The sequence below is a fragment of the Onychostruthus taczanowskii genome, unplaced genomic scaffold, assembly GCF_017590055.1.
Source record: "Onychostruthus taczanowskii isolate IOZ18803 unplaced genomic scaffold, ASM1759005v1 scaffold1, whole genome shotgun sequence".
NCBI lineage: Eukaryota > Metazoa > Chordata > Aves > Passeriformes > Passeridae > Onychostruthus > Onychostruthus taczanowskii.
This window is the reverse complement of record NW_024496525.1, coordinates 31565450-31588665: the sequence shown is the minus strand read 5'-3', so window position 1 is coordinate 31588665 and position 23216 is coordinate 31565450. Positions and strand designations below refer to the sequence as shown.

At 39.8% G+C, this 23216-nt stretch overlaps 1 protein-coding gene across 2 annotated transcripts in view; it reads right to left on the bottom strand.

Annotated features, from left to right (window-relative positions):
- Positions 1-594: 594 nt before the first annotated feature.
- Positions 595-23216, bottom strand: part of ASPG (asparaginase) — a 44673-nt gene continuing 22051 nt past the window's right edge. The window contains exons 9-16 of one of the 2 annotated variants that reach the window (XM_041402542.1): positions 20946-21059; positions 17538-17657; positions 16400-16495; positions 15374-15537; positions 8928-9014; positions 2969-3068; positions 2599-2657; positions 595-992 (exon numbers count right to left, since the gene is read on the bottom strand). In XM_041402542.1, the coding sequence (XP_041258476.1) occupies positions 2604-2657; positions 2969-3068; positions 8928-9014; positions 15374-15537; positions 16400-16495; positions 17538-17657; positions 20946-21059 (735 nt within the window). In that variant the 3' untranslated portion in view covers positions 595-992; positions 2599-2603. Of the gene's footprint in view, positions 993-2598; positions 2658-2968; positions 3069-8927; positions 9015-14978; positions 15095-15373; positions 15538-16399; positions 16496-17537; positions 17658-20945; positions 21060-23216 lie in introns of those variants that run through there. The other variant, XM_041402552.1, reaches the window with a different exon arrangement.

Here is a 23216-nt window from a genome sequence, read left to right as displayed (position 1 = left end):
TGAATAGTATAAAAAGGAAAAAGAAAAAACTATCTGCACTTCAAAGATTCCCTTCAGATGCAGCAGATAGAAAATCCACACAGATCACTGCAGAAGCTGTAGGTGAAATTAAAAGTTGCCATCTCCAATATATGCATTTGCCTGAAGTATTCCCTACATTTACATATTCTAGGGCAGACACAGCTGTAAACATACATATCACCTTCTTCATTTAGTCTGCAAGAGTTGGGACTTTAAACTTGGGGTCTGTTAACAGAGAGATCCCATTTACAGTCCAAAGAATTATGTGTCCAGCATGTAGCAATCTTGATTATATTCCGGTCAGGATGTGGGAAAGATGCTATTAGAAACAAAACAATCAATTCACTCAGGCAGTCCCACAAACATGCTTTATGGCATCTGCCTCCTACTCATTTCAAGTGAGGGTTTATAGTGACACACTGGTGAAGATTAGTACACAACTGCAGGCAGATGCCCATGACTGATTCAATTGTTTGCACTGACACTCACAATTGCTGTAATTGCAGCTGGAGTGATAAAAGTCATTGCAAAAAACAGACCAAGTGAAATCAACATTGTTCCTCAGAGATTTTATTAGCTGAAACCCAGAAATGCACAATCCACTGTTTTTCCTTGGTATTCACCACAGCATTTCCATTTTCTATGCCTGCAATACTGTCCTCAGTGGTTTAATGTAAGAACATTCAAAAGGCCTCTTTAAAATCAGAACTTGTAACAGGAACAGCCATGCATTCCAGCCTCACTCACTTAAAATAATTTATTTCCAGAAAAGTGATTAAAAATAAAGGCAGCAAATGATTTTTGGACAATCAGTGCGATCCTAAATAAAGAATCTTTCTAAGCTGTAGCTCTCCTGCATGCCCCAAGCAGCATTACTATTGTTTCTTTCCTCTCTTCCTCCCATAATGGCTTAACACGATTAATGCTTCAAGCTGGTATTCCTGATGAGGAGTGAGCATCTTCTACAGCCTCTGGAGAAAGAGAGAATGGATGTTTAGAACCAGGCAGTATCCAAAGCCTTCCTGAGAACAGATCACCCTGTAGCCTGCCAAGCCCGTTCTCATGCAGTGCTGAAGACTTCCTCCAGACCGCCCACACTACTGGCAGCTCAGTCCAAAGGAATTATGAGTTGATCCATGGAGGAGTTGAGGATTGAACACATTTACTCCCCACTTACAAAAGAAAAGTGATTTTTGCAGACTATTTCAATGAAAATGGAAATCCCTTTGTAGCATAACTCATATTCTAAAGGTATTTTAGCATTTCCTCCTGATGGATGGATGGAGCAGGCCACTGCCTGCTGGAAAACTTCCATTTAAATGCTCAAGATTGTGATTGTATCTAATCCTTCTATATCAGGTAAAACCAAAGAAAATCCCAAAACTTCAATGGAAAGCAAAGAAATCTGCCTGATTGTATCCTTCATTCATTTAAACCAGTATAGAGAAAAACAAAAATTCCAGCTGCAGTCCCCACTAACATCTCTCAAATGTGACACACAAGTGGTCAGATAACCATTGGTGCAGCAAAGCCTTTAACCACATTTTGTGCTAATTTTAAGAAATAAAGGAGATCATCTCCTCCCAATATTTAAATTTGGATTAGACTTGCCAATATATTGGAGAAATCTAAATCAAAAATGTATTGCATCAGAAAGGAGCTCTGAGAAATGAAAAGTGAGTGTTTTAAATGCTTCCAGTTACAGCACAGCACTGGAGAAGGTCAAATGCCCCAACAAGTTCCCTTTAGAGGGACTTGCCAGATCTGATGCTCTGAACATGAGGCACATGCACAGGGCCAGGGAAACACACTGGATGATGGCAGCCCAGAAGGGATTCATGCCAGGCACAACCAGGCAGCTGCCTCTGTGGCCTGAGGAAGAGGGAGGCTGTGGCACTGTCCTGTGCTGTGGCCAGAGCAGGAGCAGCCCTGGGCACAGCTCTCTGTGACAGAGCTGTCTGCAGTCCCCGTGTGGAGTACAGCTAACTGCCCTGTGACACATCTGGCACGCGCTTCCCATGTGGCTGACGATGTCACACCAGGAGATTGTCCAGGTTAGGGTGCTCCATCGAAAGCCAGAAGGAGAGGGCAGGTGGAGATGCTGCAGGTGGCACAGTGGCCCCTCCTGAGTGGCCGTGGTGGCCATGCAGCTGTCCTGGGGAAGGGAACGCTCCGTGCTGGGGCACGGCACCCTGAGAGCCGGGCCTGGCCAACGTGGCTGATAAAAGGCATTTCCTCTCCAAAGCAGACAAGACAGAGGAGCCTTTTATTGCAACAGGCTGATGAAACATCACATTGTTGCTTTCAGTGGTTTTATTTTAGTAGCTTTTACATTCCCAACCAAGTTCAGAACTACATTGTGGAATGCACAAAAAAGCATTTCCAGGTTCAGGCAGAAAGAATAATAAACATTAGCCCCACTCTACAAAGAAGGATTTAAGTACTCAGAGTCAAATCAGGAACCAAGACAGGGACAGCAGATAAACCCAGGTGTCCCAGGGCTTAAATACAAGATCCTCTTCATGTATGTGCTCATGATACATTTCAGTACTCCAGCACTTGAGAACAAAATCTTACCTTTCTTAATGCTTTTGTCTAAGGAAGTCAAGAACCTCCTTCTGTCCTGTAGCCTCTGCCTGTAAGTAGAAACATGAATAAATCCTGTCATCCTGTGCACCAGGACATGCAAATACTCACTTGTGGGAATTAAGACTATGTTACCACAAAATCATTAAAATCCAATTTAATTTTTAATTCCTCCAACATAGATGAGAAAATTCTTGCTCCAACTATTTACTACTTCACAATAGCACCACAACTGAGTTTGTAACTCAATCCTAATCCAGTTTATAGTCCAACGTATATTTTTCCCAAATAAATATTATCTAAGAGCACGTGTTATTACTCAGCTAGCACACCAAAGCAGCACAGCTGTATGGACACTTACTACTTGTAGGGGATTCCTGCCATCATAACCAGTTTGCTCCAGGTTTGCACCAGCCAGGTACCAGGCATACAGCCCATCCATATCGCCTTTAGCTGTAAGGCTGGAAAAAGAATAATTAAAATTGGTTCTAAATCTTTCAGTTAATTTCAGTGAGCTCCTGGGTCCTGTCAATGAGTGCAGCAGGTAAAGGCTGAACCAGGCTCAACATGGTTGCCAGGGCAGAGAGGTAAGGAACACTATTACAACAGCTTTGAATAGCTGAGCAAGCAACACAGCTTGATGAATCAGTTCCTTAAATTATTAGGGCTGTGCTATAAGTACTTACAACAGGCTAGTTTCACATAGTGGGTGTGACTATGACCAAAGGGGAAAAAAAAGTCATGCAGTTTCATATTTCACAACACAATATTTATCTCATGAAATGAGTTGGGGAGAGGGCAATGGCTAAATCAAGATGCAGCTGAGTGAGAGCACAAGCAGATGTGCCAGCAATTCACAGGACTTATTTAAAACCCCTAAGAAACCCCTTTCACGAGTTTGCATAACTGTGCTTGCTATTAGTAGTTAGACATTAAGTTCATTTATGTGATATTATTTGGACAGTAACACAGCTGTATTTGAGTTTCACAAAACAATTTATAGGATTTAAATGGGCAGCAAACAGAAAAAAAAAAATCTTTTCAAAGATGACTTCTGCCTGCCACATATAACAAGCAATAGAAAGGATCAGAATGAATCCTATACAAATAAGTTAGTTAAAGTTCTCAGAGGAATGCACACCAGGTTATTTCTTTGCACACCTGCTGGTAGTCGCATCCACAATAACTAGAGTTGATTTTTAACTCTCATTTAGGTAAAAGGGCTAAGAGCATATGCAAAACCATGCCGGTCTGTACCAAGCCTGAAGACAGGCTGAACTGAAGGGAAAGTTGGGAGTATGACCTTCAGTCTTTTCAGGATACCAGCATCTCTGAGGCTTCAGACCTGAGCTTGCAGATTGTTTCAGCAGAACCCTGCTGATAATCATCAAGGTTGAATCTCATTAAGAGAGGGGAAACCTCCCCAACATTATTAAGTTCAGAGTTTTCTGCCTTAAGCAGAGCTTGCTGATTGGGTGACAAGCACTGTTCCGGCAGCAGGGATGGAGATGGTGATGAACTCCTGGGGTGATGGCCAGGCCAGGCAGACCTGGTGAACAGTGTCTCCACTGAGGCTCAAGATGCAAGGGGCAGTCATGGAAGAAACCATGAAAGCAGGGCTGCAACATTCACTTCTCTGCTAGGTTGAAATCACTTCTGCTGTTGATTAAATCACTTAAGTACCTGAAAATATGTTTTCAGGGGAGTGGACACCTCTAATTGCAGCAGTCCCAGAGGCTGGGCATGAGAAGGGAAAGCAAATAGTTGCTGTGCTCCTCCATGCAAGCCCCAGGTGACCCACAGCTGAGGCCTTTGGGGGACAGGGACGTGGTAGTGGGGTACTAAGAGGTTTAACAGTGTTTCAGTCTGGCATCATGAAGGAAAGGATCAATAAATCATTAATGAAAACTGCCATCACAAAAGAAAAGGCCCTCAGAAGCAATAAGGAAATAGAGGAAAGCAAAGGAGGTCCAAGCGGAAGCTCAGTGGGAGGTTGGTAAGGAAGCTGCAGGAAAGAGGTGAACACTAGTAAAGAAAAAGTGTAAGCATTAGTAAAGCAAAGAAATTGCTTAGCAGCCACTTCTGGAACACATGAATTATCTTATTTACAAAGACCAGTCTCTTGCAGTTAACACTGTAAGGTCACAGGTTAAAGGAAGAAACAAAAAGCCTACCTAGAGAGTTATGAGCATCACCAACACTGGACAGGAGAGCACATTGTATTTGCCAAACAGAATCACATCGTTCAGCCATGTGTGAAGTGGAAGCCACTTTGGTCAAAGACTTTCAGAAATATTACCAACCCACACACCCAGGGAACCTGAGCTACATCTCTGTAAGCAACAAACAAGGACAGCTGCACTAACTCAAAAATCAACTGCCTATTAACAGCACCAATTCAGAACGAGCAATTTAACCCTCGCTGCAGAGGGCAAAACTGTGGTCTCCCTTCATGACATTAGAGCAATCCAAATACACAGAAGTATCTTCATTTTTGAAGCAGCCATTTACTGATCAAGTGAGAACCTTATTCTGTGGTGACTGTGACCTGAGAACAAAAGGTGATGTAGCTTGTGAGAAAATTTAGATAGCAGTCTAAACTGAAGATACCTACTCTTTAGTTGATGGATGATCATCATGAGCACCACAAAACATTTTCTCCAAATCCAGATTTCCATAGTCAAGCCATACACATCTGGATTTCCTTTATACACAGTAAGTGTACTTCATATACTAAAATATATACAGAGGACTTCTTAATTTACACTATAGGAACCCTCACTCTGTATTTGTCTCAAAGATATTTATGCCAGCAATTCCAACTACAAGTGCAACCTCCCAGCAGCAAGTCCATCACTGTTATATAATGCAATGGAACAAAGATATCTTCAATATACACTTCCCATGATGTTAAAACCTGCTTTGTTGATAAAGAACTATCTACCACAGTTTACTAAAATCTAATACCTTTGACAGCTGATAATCCCAGGCATCCTGCCTATCAGTACTCTTGCATTCAGAAAAATTATTATGAATCCAGTTCACAGTTTCAGTGGGGCTAATGTAGCCATGATGATGACAGAGCTAAGATACCAAGAGTAGTGACAGTGCTGTCTGTGCCTACATTCACACCAACATCAAGCTGCAATTTAAGGGGTGCTCTGTTACTGCCAGGGGACCAGGAGCAAAGCTTGTCAGGTCTCAGAGGGTTTATAAGGACAAGGGCCAATGCAGTTGTAGATTTGGGAAGTAAAAAGTACAGTGAAATGACATCTTGGGGTTCCTTGCTGCCTCTTCATGTAGTAGGATTTCATCCTTCCCTGGGACACGAAGCTGTGCTTTATCAGCAATTCTCCTTTTTCCATGTCTACATAAAGTAATCAGGACAGACTCTTTTTTTCAGAGTCAATACCCTGACCTTTTCTGTCAATACCCTGACAGAAGAGAAAAAAAATTTTCTTATTTTTTTTAAGATGAAGATCCAAAGGAAAAAAATTAGAAGTCCAGCACAAGGCATGGATTGTTATGTCCTGAACAGACTTGGGAGTGCTGTTCTTAGCTTGTGTCTCCACATCTCTCTCAGCTCAGACAGACTTTAAAAGACTTTAAAGCAAGCAGTAGAAGCTTGGTTCTTATTCCTGCAGAGGCATATTTACCCTTCCTTCCCCAGCCTTACCCCCTCTTTATGTTAAATTGAAGAGGCATCTTATTCTGAAAGGTGGTGATTTTGAAAGGCTGCCTCCTTGTATATATCATACTATAACATATAATTTTATGAAATCTAAGAATATGAGAAAGCTGGTTTGGCTTTATGCCCGTTTGATTTGGTGAAGTTGAAATACTTGAAGTACCTCAATTCTACACGAGCTTTTTTCCCTTTAAAAAACAAACACACATCAACTGTTTGCCAAGTCCAGAAGCCCAGAAGCTTTCAGAATAAGAGTATCCCAATTTATTTATCTCATCATGGTTTGGTTTTTCTGACAAATGACAATACTACTGCAATATGAGAAGATATTCTGACATTTTTAACAGATTACTGAGATCTAATTTCCAAACAAAGCCATGAACCAGATACCAAACATCAACAAAGTGATTCTAAAACCAGACTAACACCTCTCACTTTAAAAAAGACACCAGCAAATGAAACCATGAAAGATTTAATAACTATGTGCATCTCCACTTCCTACACAAGAGTTCCCATTGATACTGTCCAACCCTCAGTTCTTCTGGCTGGTACTCCTTTCCCTCTCAAACATCACCAATGCTAAAGGAACACATTTATTTTTATTTTATCTCCATAATCTTCCAAGTGAACTATTCTATTCTAAAATCATGAGTCTAAACAGAAGGAGGCTGAGGAGACTATTCATGGTCTTTCATAACAGTCTGAGGATTGGTAGGTAGCAGAGGGAAAACATGCTTAACGTTTAATTCAGAGAGAACTGCACGGGGGAAAAAGTTAAGTTATCTAAGTGCAGAAACACAGAGCTTATCAGAAAGCAAGCAGCTTTATCCTTCTAAACCCCAAGAACTTGACACATTGCCCTGGTGACAAATTCAGACTGGTAGAAATTGTGCTTAAGGCACATTACAAGATAAAAGAAACGTAGGAAAATAGTTCAAATTAGACAGAGGGAAGATCATATAAACAGCTGGTTCTATAAGCAGTTCGCCCATGTGGCCATGTTCAAGCTGTGCCATGAAGGTGCCAGTGCCTGCAAAGAGGGGACTTAAAACAAGAGAGGACAGAGAAGTGAGCCAGAGCATGCTGGAAAAATGAATGTATCAACAAGATCATCTGAGGACACTGTGGAAATATCAGAGACAAACACCAGCACCTCAGATTTAGTAACTTATATGAAGCTGAGTAACACTGGAAAAAGTCCACTTTGTTAGAAATGAGTATGCCAGACTCTCTAAAACAGCAGAGCAGATGAAGAGCTTCAGCTCTGCAGGAGCAGAGTATGAGCAGCCACTTCAGCACTGTCCTGGAGCCTGACCACTGCCTGGCTCTGCTCCTGGTACAGGCCATACAGATCCAGGTGCACAATGATCCCTAAAAAGCTGTAACAAACTGCATGAGAACACCATTTTGTTATTTACTGTGAAAAACCCTTTTCCTCTTCTTGATTTTTTTTTTTTTCAGTTGTTGTTTTGAACATGTTACTGCCAGGTCAGCTAGCCAAACTGGTTCTGCACGTGCCACTAGAAAGAGGCCAATTTATTTGCAGAGGAATGTCATTCCCTAAACCTTTTTTGGCAGAGGCAAACTGCACAAACCAAGGGTTTAATTCTGTCCTATCACTTGCAGTGCCATGTGAAGTGCATATTTCGACTCCATGGTAAAAGTCTTATTACCCAGTCTCCTCTGAGCATGTTATGACAATGGAAAGACTCCAGACAGTAATTGCAGAATTACTCAAAGGACAGAGTCCAGTCTCCACACAGAACACACGTAAGTTTCACCTTGACCTTGTTTGGTGGACATTATACAGCACTGGCTGGTTCATTGCAAGTCTCATGATTTCCTGCCAAGTCCTGATATCAAGGCCAGTGCTCAGGAGTTTTTCATTTATTTTTCAAAAGAAGAAAGAAGAGAAAATGAAGTAGAAACAACAAGTAATTTTTGGAAATACATGGAATCTTCTAACAATTTTCAGAGTAATTTGTAATTCAGGACCAGTGCTGGAAAAAATGAAATCTAACATCTATTTCTTTTTGTAACACATATCCACATTGTTATATATTGAAAGTAACTGTATGGAAAGCCAGCTCTAAGAGAATTTTATCCTCTTAAAATTAACTATAGTGATGGTGAGCAGCAGTTCACAAGTTTTGGGGTTAAACCTATTTGTCTATTTGATTTAGTTATTTTTAAGAACAATACTACGTACTAGTTAGAATAGAAGCCATTCTAAAGTAAGTGAAAAGTGGACTTTAAGACAATAAAAATGATTATTTGTGCAGCTTTATTTTTAAAGAGAGATGTTACAAAAATCACACCTTTAATAGCTTCTTTTCACCATTCCTCAATAAGAGACTTTGGAGGGAAATGGGGTATTTATTTGCTTCCAGCTCACTTATCCCCAGAATCCTCTCTCTCCTGGAACTCTCTTGAGTTATTGGTGCTTTGAAACAGAGTTGATTCTTAATTTCATCACTTCACTTGTTGCCTTGTCACAGAAAGAACTCCCTCAGAACTCCCTCATGTGCCAGGGACACAAACTGTTTCTTGAAAGTGCTCCATTTTTGAGTCTCCTCTGAAAAACCATCCCAACTCCACACCAATTTTGGGCCATCTCATAGATCACATTTACCTGCAGAGTATTGTTCCAACATCCTCCAAGTCATGGCTTGAAAGGTGTGCTCCTGTTTCTCGTAACAAGTTAATGACTGGTATGTGCCTTTATGAGAGGAATAGAAAAAAAAACAAGTGACTTAAACAAGTGACTTGACCTTGAAAGTGACTTTTTTCCCTTGAATCCAACATTGTCATATACACAAACAGTCAGGGAAAGTTCTCACATTCTCTTTTCCACAATCACAGAATCAATGAATCTTTTCCAAGGTGACAGATGCAGTAGACAGAGCTTCCCTCCCTCTCAAAAACTCATTCACACACTAAGCTCAAGTGTTAAGTTCAGCTCTAAAAAGGAAAGGGATGCATACCCTTCTCTTCCAAGAATTCTTAGTGTCTTAACCTTAGTGGTAGTTTAATTTAACAATAGAAATGTTAGTAACTGAAATACATGCAAATAGGGAGAATATTTATTACATAGCACCATTCCTGTATTTTAAAGAATACAATGCCCATACATATCAGTCTTAAATAAAACATTGTGTCTTGCAGATAAGCAATGAATCTTTATGTTAATGGAGAAGCTAAGCAGATTTTTAGGGCTTCAAAATGATGGCAAGTATTCTTATGAACCTGTGTAACAAACACATCTTTTCCTAACTTCCTCCCCCCAATACATTTATTATTGATTTCTACCAGGAGACTTTAGGAAGCCTTCCTTGTCCTTTCCTTTGAGATAAAGGGACAAATGGCACTACCAATCAACACCTACATCTTAGTCAGATGCTTAAGAAAGTCTGGAAAGGCTGCTCTCTAAAGGTACTATTGTGGGTAGAAAGTAACATGACAAGTAAAAAATCTGCAAAATACATTTTTCATAACTAACCTAGGGGAAGGTTTGAAAAGGAGATGACAGCATGATCCTCTGTTAAACAACTGATCTGGTTTACAAATCAAAACACAGGTTTATTTCCCCAGAAAGAGCACAATGACCCAGTAAATCAGGATTAGTTCCATAGAATTAGAATTAGTTAGAATTAGTTTCATAGTTCCTATTTTAAGTAAATTGCTATAATATAACACTTCCAAAAAAAGAGGTAGGCTTGTCATTTAATAGGAAATACATGAGTTTTTCCAACCAATTACCTAAAAGATCATCTGTAGTAATTAAAAAAAAATAAATAAGCTCACATACACTTTCTGCTAAATCACTTGGTGGTAGCAATGGGCCTTTCCCTTTTTGAATTGGACTAAACTATTTATCTAATTCCTCTGCCTGTTTTTAGGAAATTCCATCTTCAGTCAGAAGTTGCTTTACAGTTATCCATATGAAGCCTATGTAAGCTTTTATGTTCCATAAAAGATCGTTCGTTTCTGAACTAACCAAAGAACTGTACATGTGCTATAGGAATCATCTTGCTTTTCCAAACACAGGTTATTGACCCTAGGAGACAGATTTTTTTTTTTTTAATTGTATTTTGTTCCAGTTGACAGCCAAAAAAAAAAATCTTCCTTTGCTTCATAGCAAAGCATTGCTGGGACAGCACATGCCTCAAGTTTTTTCAGTTATCTAAAATATTTTCTCAGGTGGGTCCCTTACAGCATGGCTCGTCATCCACAAGCATCTCCTTGAGCCAGCAAATAATGGCATGCACTCCTACTTTTCAATCCATGGTAAGGCATGAATTCTACATGTCTGAGTTTTTTAGTTTTTAGTCTTAATCCAAACAGCAATTAGCTGAAATGAAATTTGACCTGAAATTGATTAAAGTAGAACATGTCTGTTCCCTCAGGTTCTCATTGGGTACTGAACAGAACATGGGAGTGTCTGTTTACTCTCCAAGGACTGCCCTGGAGTGTTCTTCATTTCCCACCTTATACAGGAAACCTCAGCACGAAATTAGCATTTTTTAAAACAGAAGCTTTGCTACGGGACAGCACTAAAAGATTAAAGGCTGCAAAGCATGTTATGTGTGGTATCTTCCCTCAATGTGCTCCACCTATGAGGTCTGTATCTCTAGATACCAGCAAAAAGACAGATTTTCTCTTCCTGTTGTAACCATTTACTCCTTACTGGTAGGAAGAATTTCTCCAGACAGCCCTTCACACCCCACTCACACCACACAGCCATTACTGCTCTGAGTGGGACTCTGTAAATATCTGGTACAGACAGATTTGTATCTGTACCCCACTCATTTAATACAGCAAATTTAAACAAGGAAAAAATAAAAGTCGTTTGAAATAAATTAAGTTTGTAAGATTGTAACTGATAGTGTTTACAATAAATGCTTACAATAAAGCATTTCTAAACAGAAGTACAACGTCCTGATGAGTCATTCAAAGTCACATTTCTTGGAAAAATGGGAAAAAGTGCTGCGCACTACTGCTAGTTAAAGACAGGGCAAGGGAAGGGAAGACTAGGGACAAATAGTAATGCAAAGCTCAGAAGTGTCAGATTTAGTAGTGTGGCTGTGAAGTCCAAGAAAGCAAAGAGACCACCGCTGACATTCCCACCACTCAACATGAAAACTGGGCTGGAGGCAAGGCGCGCTGCAGCGTGTTCCTGCTTGCACCGAGCGCTATCGACATTCTGAACAAACTTCAGCCCTCTCCAGAGCACCACTCCTGCTGTCTTGTACCTACCACTAGGGCATTACTCATATCTCAAGAGCCTGGCTGTGAATTTGCTGATACTGTTACGTCTTAGGCACAGGAGAGGTATTTGTCTTTAGAAATTGTTTCTTTAAGTGCTGCTCTCCTGTGGCTTTACAAAAGCCTCACAAGGGTCACAGCTGAGCTGATCTGAAGTTCAGGTGATGTCATGAGCCATGAACTTCTTGGGAACTGTTCAAATGCAATTCCTTTTCTAAGGTGACAGCACAAAACCAAGAACAGAAGAACTGCTGGACAGTCAAAGCTCAAGACGCAGAAGGATGGCAACATCCCCATGTCAGCCGTGGCTTGCACAGCTCCATGCTCATTTTAGCCCCACCTGATAATGCTTAGCAAAAAACAAATGCTTAGCAAAAGACAAATGCTTAGCATTGTCACCTGTGAGCTGTTCCTGACCCTCCCTTTTCTTACTGTGCTCTGTCACTGAACCATGGCTCTTGGTCAGACACAGGCTGTAGAAACAACGTCATTCTGCTTATGTTACTTGAGATAGCTTTTTAGTAGTATCAGTTATTCATCCCTCTCTGAAGGAAAAAACCAAATAGACAAAAGATGTTTCTAGTGTTTCCTACCTGCTAGGTTCCATTGTTGATAACACTGGCCATTAAAACTCCAGTGTATACTAATATTTTAATATATTAATAGCAGAATATCTGATTTGGTGCAGTCTTCAACATTCAGCACTATGAGCAAAGTTTGAGTTCTAGGTAAAGACATCCATACTCTTACCAGTTCATGAGGGCTCTGGATTCACAGGAATCCAGGTTCTGTACAGTACCTGTCATCCCAGGCCCTCACCTGGCAGACACTTATTAAAAGTGAATCAACTTCAAAAGGGATGAATCATACATGTGAAATTAACACACATGTAAGAGTTTGCAGGACTGGGGCCTTAGGCTGCACACCTTCCACCAACTCTCGTTAAAGAAATGCAGGTGCAATGTATATCCAAACTTGACTGGCTTCATTCTTTTTCGTGCTTGCTCCCCTAGCAACCGGAATGGTTATGGCAGGATCAGCTTAGTTTCACTTATTTGTTTTTCTGCATGGTATCAGTGGGAATTTTGTGCTCAAATACTGTAAGGACAGGCTTCAATGTGCTTCTTTAAGTCAATGGTAGGTAGATTTTCTCTCTGCCTTAGATTTCCTGAAGTAATGTAAATGTAACCTTTCAAAATATCAAGTATTTAAATTCATATTTACGTGGGAGGTAATTTTACTACCTCTAATCTGATGTTCTCACAGCACTGTATGAGCAACTGCCCATTTTCAACCTTTTACCACTGCTCTACAAGTAAATGGAAGCACTTTTACTACTTAAAATATACACAATTTTTATTCAAGACATTTTCCTGCTGAGAGAGTTTCTGTTATTAAAAAAATATTATTCTATTGTTTTGAAAATTAATTATCCCTTGAGGGTGCTGTAAGAAATTAAAGGAATGCTACTTATTTTGATAGCAACTGGCCTAGATTAACAGTGGTCTGTTTAGCTTTATGCATTAAGTGAGAGAGACTACAGGCAAATTGCAGAGTTACAAATGGAAAAGCGGAAATGCAGTAGTTTATTTCTTATTTAAAAAGAAACAAAGAAAGAGTCATTTAAAGTCAAAACATTTAAGAGACTGTCATTGACGTAAATCAAGTCACTGGTCTATCAGCTGACAGTGCTATGTTAAGAAGCTTTTAAGAAGAGACATAACTCCTGGTCATCTTTACAAATTAATTAATGGAAGAGAGAAATCAGTCATCATTATACAGGTTTGCATGCTGGTTAAAAGGCAAGCCACTGAGAAATGTTACATAAAAGACTGGAAGAAAGCTATTTTTAAGATGAGTGGATACTGTATTGCAGTTAAATGCCAATTAAACAAATATTAATTCTCAGAAAATGGGATTAAGCTGATGCAATGTTCAGTAAAATTGAGAAAGTTACAATATTAAACAGTTTAAAGCATTGACTACTCATTATCATCAGTTTCCCCCCCACCCCTTCCCTCTCTGCCACTTTCTATCAGTATAATCTCTTCACTTTCAGCTTGCAAGTGTTTAATAAATAGAATTTAAATACTTCTGTAGCAGAAATCTTTTTAGTGGGTATCTAATTACACACATATACAGCTGTCTGCTCTTTAGCATTCTCCTTTATATGCTTACCAGTGTGAAATGCAGTGTGAGTACACAGCAGATCATAAATACACATTTATGAGATTAGTTCTAAGTCAACTCTTCCTCTCATTCCAACAGGAGAAACAAAAAGAGAAACTGAAAATGGTTAGGGTGCAGTTTCCTTTTACAATTCCCTGCATCAAAATGGGTGTGCAGTTTTAAAGAGCTTAAGAGTCATAGTAGGAGTCTAATATAGGAGTGGCAATTCTAAGGAATCCAAACAACAAGCTCATGTGAAATTCCTCAGGCGGTAGATGGGTGCGGTAAAAAAAGTAGGTGCCTGATTTGCAGGAACATCTAATAGTATCTAGTGCTTTAGCATTTTCTCACATTGGACCAGAGCCACCTCTATTCAACTCCAAGGTTATTTGTTTGATTTGCTGTTGGGCTTGTTTTTGCTTTAAGACTGCAGAGCTTATATATTCATGAGGTAAAGCAGCAGCCACAAAGCTGTTTGGGACCATGCAGGAGGAATGGCAATAGCACAGCGCGGCCACGCCGCACGCCAGCTCTCACAGTCAGAGAGCCCGGTGAGCTTTCTACAGCTGGTCTTGGAAACAGAAGAAGCCTTCGAGTTATTCCTGCAGCCCATGGTAATCCAGGACTGTCAGACCTCCCAGGGAGCTAACTGCAGCTTGACAGACCAGGTGAACCTGTCAACATTAGAAAGCTGTAGGAATATCTGGGGACATTCACCCAGAAAGACCATGAAAATTCAATCCATCTGAGCTCTTTTACAGAAAAAAATTGGCTTTTCTCCTGCCATGATACAGACTGAATATGAGATAAGGAGCTGAAAGTGGATCAAAGACAAGGAGAGATTATGGTGTGCAGCTTCTAACATGCTGGAAGACCAATGGCTCTATGAATCCCCAGGCTATACAAACTAAATCTTAGAAAATTAAATTCTGATTACTGATAACTTTCATATTCTGTGATATGGCCATTCCTTAGGACTATACAACATGGAAGAGACCAGTAAAGAGCAAGTCCATGACTACCATTCAAGAACTGCTGACATTCATAACAGCAGGAAGAGGAAATCCACAAAGCAGGCAGAGCCATGCAACCATCCCATATAATTATGAGTGGGTGGAAGGGAAAAATCAAAAAACCAGTCATCCAGCAAGAGACTCAGGAAAGCACTGGTGGAAGGAGAAGATTAAAACATCTCAACCTACCGGTATATTTTGTGCCAACTGAAACAGTCTGGTCTTGATGAGAAAGGGAAGGGCAGAAAGAGAGCAGACAGCCCATGGTCCTGCACTCTCACTTCTGACAATCAAAAGGAGTGATCAGTTTGGCTCTGTTTTATAAGGAAGCTTCAGAATAAAGAGTGGAGCCCTGAAATTACGGACAAAATCTTGGCAGGAGGACAGCAATAATTATCTTATGCTAAAATTCTGCATGCATACCAAGTTGTTTGCTTTCATTCCACATTATTTTAAAAAATCTTTTCATTTAGGCAAGTGACATCCTTTGAAATAAGCTGGTATGTGTTATTTTAACTGCTGTCATTTACACGACTGCTGAGACCAGACCAGAACACAGGATAGATGGAGTTGAAATCCAAAATGACAAAAGGTTTATAAACCTTATATAGAGCAGCACATGAATTGTTACCTGAACTTGATGGCGTTCATCAGTGGGGTAGATCCATATCTGTCTCTGGCATAAACAGTCGCGCCAGACGTCAACAAATACTCGACTAAGGGCAGGTGCCCTTCAGAGGCTGCGATGTGCAGTGGAGTTCGGCCGTCGTAGTCTCCACAGCTCAGGTTTCCACCCTACAACAGGACATATCCTTCACATGCCAAAAAGATAATGGCTGCACATCAAGCTGTAGCAAACGTCACACAGTAGGATGTATGCATCACATTTTAGTTCTGCCACCAAATTGTTAAGCCTGTCAAGTATAAAGTTTATCTTGCAGCATTGTTTTAGTGCCAATAAAGATATTTATTCCACCTCCTGCATGTTTCCCACTGAAATATATTCCATATTACAGCACACCATACAGCAGCTTTGTGCCCATAGACTGCTAATTGTTCCGGTCTTAGTTAATTCCTACTTTCAAGATATATTTATTGTTTCTTGAGGCCCATTACCAAAATCTCAATAGTAGGGTAAACCAAGGCAAAGAGGGGAAAAAAAGAAAAGAGATGACAGGGAAATGCCTGTTTCTTCTTTGGGTATAACACAAATCAGAGCTCTGGAGAGAGACAGAAATCCTGAATTAGCACTGTACTGTGTTTTGCTTAAATATAATTTTGAAGTTCTTGTTTTTATTCCTTTTGGATTTACATCCAAAAGGTGGATACTATGAATATGCATAAAGAAAGTTAAGCGAAAAGAAAGCAGCACAAATCATTTTAAAATGTTCCAAAGTTAGCAGATAAGAACTTGCATTTTAATCTACCTGTATTTTCACAGTTCAAAAGAAAATGTAAACAGCTGAAAAACAGAGAGGGACAAGAACATACCAGTTCTGAAAGGAAAAGACCAAGAAGTCTAGAAACCATTTGTAACTGTCATAGCACATTGACTCTAAAACTTAGGTTGTCACTTTCCATGAGTATGGCTTCCTATCATCAATTACAGTTCTACTTTTAAATAAATGGTTTGTACACACTGTTCATTCTACATTACCATTTCTGCTATGGCTCTTAGTGCATCTATGTCACCCAGTTTAGCTGCAGCACAAGCCAAAGGTGGAATTAATGCATCTCGTACAGCTTCTAACTCCTGAGAAACAAATAAAATTAAACATTTAATATCAGCCTCACCTCTAATTTGATTGACACCCAAGTCTTAAAAACACTGCCCTAGCTTTCATGTAAAGTTTCCAAATTAGTAATTTGTATATTTAGAAATGGTAGCATTTAGTTCTTGGAAGGAAAGAAGTCTCATGTTTATTTTACATTTTGTCACTCTCACATCCATAAGATTTACACTCCTCTCTGGCAACACTACAAGTACCTGTTTCTTTATAAACCATTTAAGGTGCACAAACTAATTGCCATCTCTGTACTGCCACAGCTGTACATCGGTACAGTAGGAGAAACAGTGCTGGTGGGTGTTGGAAGAGACCATATCCTCAAGACTGGATCAATTTTATTAATGTTATTCCTCAGATATTTGTGTAACCTGTACTTTCAAACCTACACTGACAAGTGTCCTAGGTCCCCTGAATATTCTCCCATTTCTCATGCTTATTAAAGAAGAACTAAAGAATACATTCAATATTCATTCGTTAATAAAAATCCCATCTTCCCTGAACCCAAGTCAAGAGAAAAGTGAGTATTTGTATAACCACTACTGTATTATCTAATTTATATTTATATTTTCTAATTGGGAGGGACGAAACACCACAAATTACACTTGTGTAATGCTTCCTTAGTATCAGCCTTCTATGACTGCGTGTACAATTAAGCTGTTTTACCCATTATTATTTGGATTGCTCCAAACTGTCAATACATTTGACCACAAAAATATAAAGCAATCCTTCATATCATTGATACCGTGAATTAGAGCATCTGTCTGAGGCTTGTTATTGCAACCAGCCAGCCAAGAAAGTAATCCCAAGAGGGGGCTACAAAGGAGGGGTGGGAAAACATTAATATGTTTTTAATTAAAAACATTTTAGTTATAGAATTGTCATTATGTCCTTTCTCCCTAACTCCATATTCCAAATTTCTTTCAGCTTTGCTGTTCATCTTTAATCTAGGCTTATTTAACTCATTTTACAGCTTTACATGATACTAATTTTAAATATTTAAGTATATACCTCCTTGCTGCTGATACTTAGAGATTTGGCAATCACTTGAATAAACTTGCTATCTCTCAAAGAGATCTTGGCTCCTGTGGGTACAACAGTCATTTCTCCTCTTAGATTCTCACTCAGCATCTGAAAAGCAAGTAATCAAACCCTTTGTTAGCAGAAGAAAAAAATGGTGGTAGTATAATAAAAAAAACCCTTAGAATCAAGTTAGAAAACTGTTTGGAGGAATTATGGAAACTAATTGAATGCAGACAAAAGATTAAAGAAATAGTTACTGTCCCATGCAGACTGCACGTTTAAAAAGACAAAGGAGGGAGAGAGACAGGCAAACAAAACTTTCTTCCAAAGCAAAGAAAACCAAAATAAGCACATAACAAAACACCCCAAATTTTAGAATATGCGGACAAAAGTTCCCTAGTGGGGTAAGCTGCAGCCTACTTAACAACACAAAGATAATGAGTAATGAGCAGAGGGAGGCTTATGACCAGAATATTCTGAAATGCTGCTGCCTCTTGCCAGCATTCACAAACCTCAGGACTCCTACACAGACTGTGTACATAGACCTCAAAACAAAGCCCAGTGCTGCCTGTAGACAGTCATGTATTTCCATGGATTTTCAAACAGCTCCATTAGCCCTGATTTTGTTACAATTTGGACATAGATCCAGCTTTGAATGCAGAAAATCTACAGTAGTAGCAGTCATTCAGTATCCAAACAGGCATATAACAGTTTGCAGGATGGGTGCCTCCAATATAACTGGGAAAAAAAACCCAAATCAAAATGTAAAAAGGTCAGCCAATTCATGCGTAGAAAGTACTTGAATAGGGCACTAAAGAAATTAAAATACTCCGAACAACAAACTCTGGGAAACTTGGAGAACACAGATAGAAGACAGTCATCAAGAAAAAGCAACTAGTTTCCTCAATTCTGACAACTTTACACACTGGCACTCTTTCAGGAAAGGTTGCTGATGCAGCTATAAAGCACATAGTTATTTCAATTAGAATTTTAAAAAGCAGGATTGTGAAAGTTTGCAAGAAACAGATGTGATGTTGGCAGGAGGAATGCCCCAGGTTTACTTATGTCTAGGCATGCCCTTGATTAAAAAAAACCCTCCAAGAGCTGACAACACCATAGCTGTCTGCTGGAAGAGTCCCATATACATGTAACTCAGAGGATACCAACTGCTTTGGCACTCTTAGAATTTGACAGGTTGAGATCATTGCTTTACACAGGTAACCTTAGCAATTGGCACCTGTGCTAAATGCACCCAGTGCAAAACCCTGTGTGCCTTACTCAGTCCTACCAGCTCTTCAGACATTTCTATGTGTCTGGGGGCACATTCCTTGCTCTTCATGTTGAAAAAGAATCCCAAAATAACCACGCCAGCTTCAGGAGAGCTTCTGTCTCTTGGGAGACTATTGTTTGGTGATATGTTTAGCTGAAGATATTGCCACAGACAACATATTTCCAGGCTTTCTTCTTCTCCTGGTCTCTATAACTCATTCCTGCCCAGGCAATGCAGCATGCTGTTCTCTTAGTTGTGCCAGCACAATTGTTTGTGGGTCTGTACAATGAGTCAAATGAGGAAACCAATCCTGCATAACTCAAAGAAATTGCAAAATTTATTTTGTTTTTCATACCATATAAAGGAGGTCCAGCACACCACCATACAAAAACTGTGTAGAACGCTCCAAAGGGCAGCACGTGAAAATGCAGAATTATCTTGTGGCACGGTACCTAAACCACCTTATCATCAAATCCTCACCTGAGTAAGTCAGCTATCTCACCTCAGCAAACTGGATCTCAAATTAAGTTTTAACTCACACACCTAGGCAAGACTGGGAAGGTTTCTCCTGTCCCAGGTCAAATAATCCACTGTGCAAGAAGATTAAAGTGAGCATTAAAAAAAAAAGCCAAGCTAGTGCATGTATGTTCCAGGGTCAGTGAGTATGCCAGAGGGGTCTCAGTGAAGAGCTGGAGTTTCTGAAGTGCAAATGTGTAGGTACACAGTTTTTGGTGACTGAGATTGGGGCTGAGCCTCAGCCCCAGTGGGCTAGAGGTGTGAGCAGCAGGTGAACAGCATTGACAGCAATGAGCCATGGAGTGCCCAGGTGCACTGACCAGTCACAAAGGGAAGAGAGGACACACAGGTGCATGCACGAACATGAGGGGGATAAAAGGCTGGGCTAAAGAAAAGAAGGGTGGCTGCTTAAAGCTTTCTGAAATTGTATGGTGTTGCTCTGTGTGTTATGGCCCTCTCAGCTCCATCACAAATGCACAAACACATCCAATACCCCTGCTCCTCACAGCACTGTGTCACCTGCCAGCCATGTCCTTGCACAGGGTATGTTCTAGGTATCCTCACCAAAGACACACACAGTTCCTCCCCTCCTCCCATTTCTCAACTTTAGCAAACAACTCCAAGCTCAGAGGCTGAAACTGTGTCTAAGCACAGTAAGTGGTACTTTCAGTCACTACACTTAGCATCACAGGTATCCAAATATGTTTGTCTCAAGAGCTGCTACTGGTTGGAAGATGGGGAACACGAAATAATGATCATGTTTGTTATGGTGTTTATAAAAACAAAGCACCATCATGAGATACACATGAGCCTGCAGTGTTAAGTCTGGAGAGTGACTCATCATGATGTCATTTCCCAAAGTGTCAGGATTAAGATTTCACTACACACTAAGCACATAAATTCATGCATTCCTGCAGAATGCTGCTCCCTTATCTAATTCATAGCTATACGCTCCTTGTATAAAAGGAACATGATAAACAGCTATGTAACCTGCAGGAAAAAAGCCTTAATTAAGCAACCAATGAACACTAAGAACATTGTTAAAGGGACTCTTGATTTTAAAAAGAGTTACAACGGGTTCTAGAATAATCCTCTACTTTTATGATAAAGTGTATCTCGTTGTAGAGAAATAAAATCTAATACTGTTATGAGTAATGCTGTAAAGGAAGAGGCTGTAGGCAATATTTATTTTCAGAATAAGCTTTGTGTGAATGAGTCTGGGATGAAATCTTCACCACACTAAGATCAGTGACAAGATCTTTGCTGACTTCAGTACGGTTGGGATTCTGTCTCCCATAAGGATTTCCACATAGAGTTTTCAGTGCATAAGTATCCAGACTACTAACATTTAAAGATGGCATTTTTATGGCTCAGTCATGGTCTTCACCTGACTTATGCAGAGAATTCTTTTCTCTCCCTGTCTTCATACATTTGTTTGCTTAATAGTATTTTCCATAAGAAAAAAAAACCAAAAACATGGGCTGTTCACATTACGGTTCTGGAGCCAACTGCTTTTAAATGCAAGAGAAGCTCAAGGCATGAAGCTAAGCAGAAGTTAGCATAGTAGATGTGATACTTAAAGTCTTTCAAGGTCACACTGAAATATTTACCTGCCTCTTCTCCTCCCAGCTAAGGTTTCTCTTGCTGAGCGTGTATGACAGTTTAGTTAGGGCTGCCTCTGGTGTCATATCACCTCCAGGAATTACTCCAACATCAGCGAGAATCTGAATAAAAGGGAACAATGATTCTAATTAGCATAGCATTCAGAAATACCTGCACATACAATAAAGGTGTTTGGAAGATGAGTAGCTACACAGAATGCAGTGTGCAGCCAAGCCTCCACTCTCTTGCTCCTCCTACTGCCACTGTAATTCTTGTACTTTTAGTTATCAAATACCAAGCAAATACTAGAGCAATCTGAATAAAGATGACTTGTACTTTAAATTCCTTTTCCTGCAATAGCACTGAAGAATTCCACCAAATGCTTGCCACGGTCGCTTACTGTGGTAAAAGGGAAAGGTTACAGGTCTGTATCAGCTATCTGCAGAGTTGTCAGATTCCCTTTATTGAAAAGCTGCAGTTACTCTGTTTTAACCCAGTGGCATTTTGAACACTGCCAAGTAGGCTGTTCTCACACAGACATATTTACCATTCTTTTATGGGGCATTACTTTGGATGAATTCCAGCACTACAGTGTGCTCACAGCAGGAGTGCTTTCAGATTCTTGCAGGCTGTGCTGGCAGTGTATGATTTAGAAGATACAACTGAAATATGTAATTTACACAGTTCTGACAAGAACAACTGAAAAAATGACCTTTTTAACTTATCTTTCTGGTAGTTAAAAAAATAAAATGTCTGAAAAAAGCAAAAAAAAAGAAGGATCTTTGCTATTATCAGCAAGCCTTGTACTGTACAAGACAGCAAAGGAGATTTCAGATCTCTTGTCATTAACCTGTACCTGGGCAAATCACAGATCACCTTCTTTGCCATAATGTGATGCCTCACGGTAAAGCACCTTGAACGAGGTTCTTTGCACTGAATTTTACTTTTAAATACCTTGTATACAAGCTTCAGCTTCAAAACTTGTTGTGGCTTAATTAATATTTTCAGCAAGATACAGAGCCTTAACTAGCTCATTAACCACCTCTGGGAGACCCAGAGTAACATTTTTTTGAAGTCCCATGGGAAACCATATACAGAGAAGGTGAGAAATACTTCCTGTCCTGCAGAGCTAACTAAAGAATAGTTAGGGCTTTTTCAATGGGTTTGTGAAAGAGGGGGAGGAAGGGATTTCCCAGCTTCCTTCCTATAGATTAAGTCCCCTTAGTTACAAGTTTCTACTGTGTAGATGGATCAGAGGCCAGACATTCAGTTAATTAAAACAAACACTTCAAGGGAAGCCAGGGACTCAGCTGACCTACCTGACTAGCTCAAATGAGTAAAAACTGGCCCAGCCATGTGCAAAGACCTTTGAAATATTTCATTTAAAGAAAAATCAAAGTAAAATTAACATTACAGCAACTTCACAGCATTCACTCATGATGCTTCCTCCACTGAGCAGTTCCTCATGAAAAGGAGAAGGCAGTGAAAGAACAAGTGTGAAGTAATTTTGTAGGACTTGTCTTGGTCAGCGTTCTCCTCAAAAGATGCCAAGAAAACAGGGCAGCCTCCAACTGATGCTGAAGCAACATAGTACAAACTCCATATAAAAAATAGAAGCCAGAAGGGAACACATTTCTGCACAGCCTTAAAGTGGTTCAGTAAGACCTAAGCAGAATCTTTTAATTTAGCATATCAACGGTCTGGATCAGAGAGCAAAAAAACATTTTAGGTGTCTACTTGGAGAATCTTTTAACGAAAGCATAGGAAAGGGGTTTTCTTCTTCTTTCCATAAATTTTAGCAGTTCATTTCAAGCAGAAGAGCACATAAAACCTAGGGTTCATTTTCATGTTGTTTTTCAAATATAAATTTGCTGTCTTTTATTGACTTAACTGCTTTTTCTCTTTCGAGTGAGCTGTTCTATATAATCTGCATATTACTAGAGTATTGGCTATAAAGCATGGGATCTTTGCAAAAGTCTCTAATTCTCAGAACATCTCCATAAAGTTATGCAAAAGTTTTACCAACATCCAAATAATTGCCTATATCACAAAATACCAAGTTTGGATACTAAGGAGGTATAAAGAAAGTCTTAAAATATCCATTTATTTCTCCTCAAAACAGTCCTTGTGCAAATATTATCAAAAGCTGAGTCAAAACCAAAGCTAAAATAGGCAGGTTTCAGCACCAGACCAGGGTATTTAGGTTTGCCATGCAGTCAAAGGAGAGGCTGGCTCTGCCAGACGCGTGGTTGCTCCCAACAAAACCAGGTGTCCAAGGC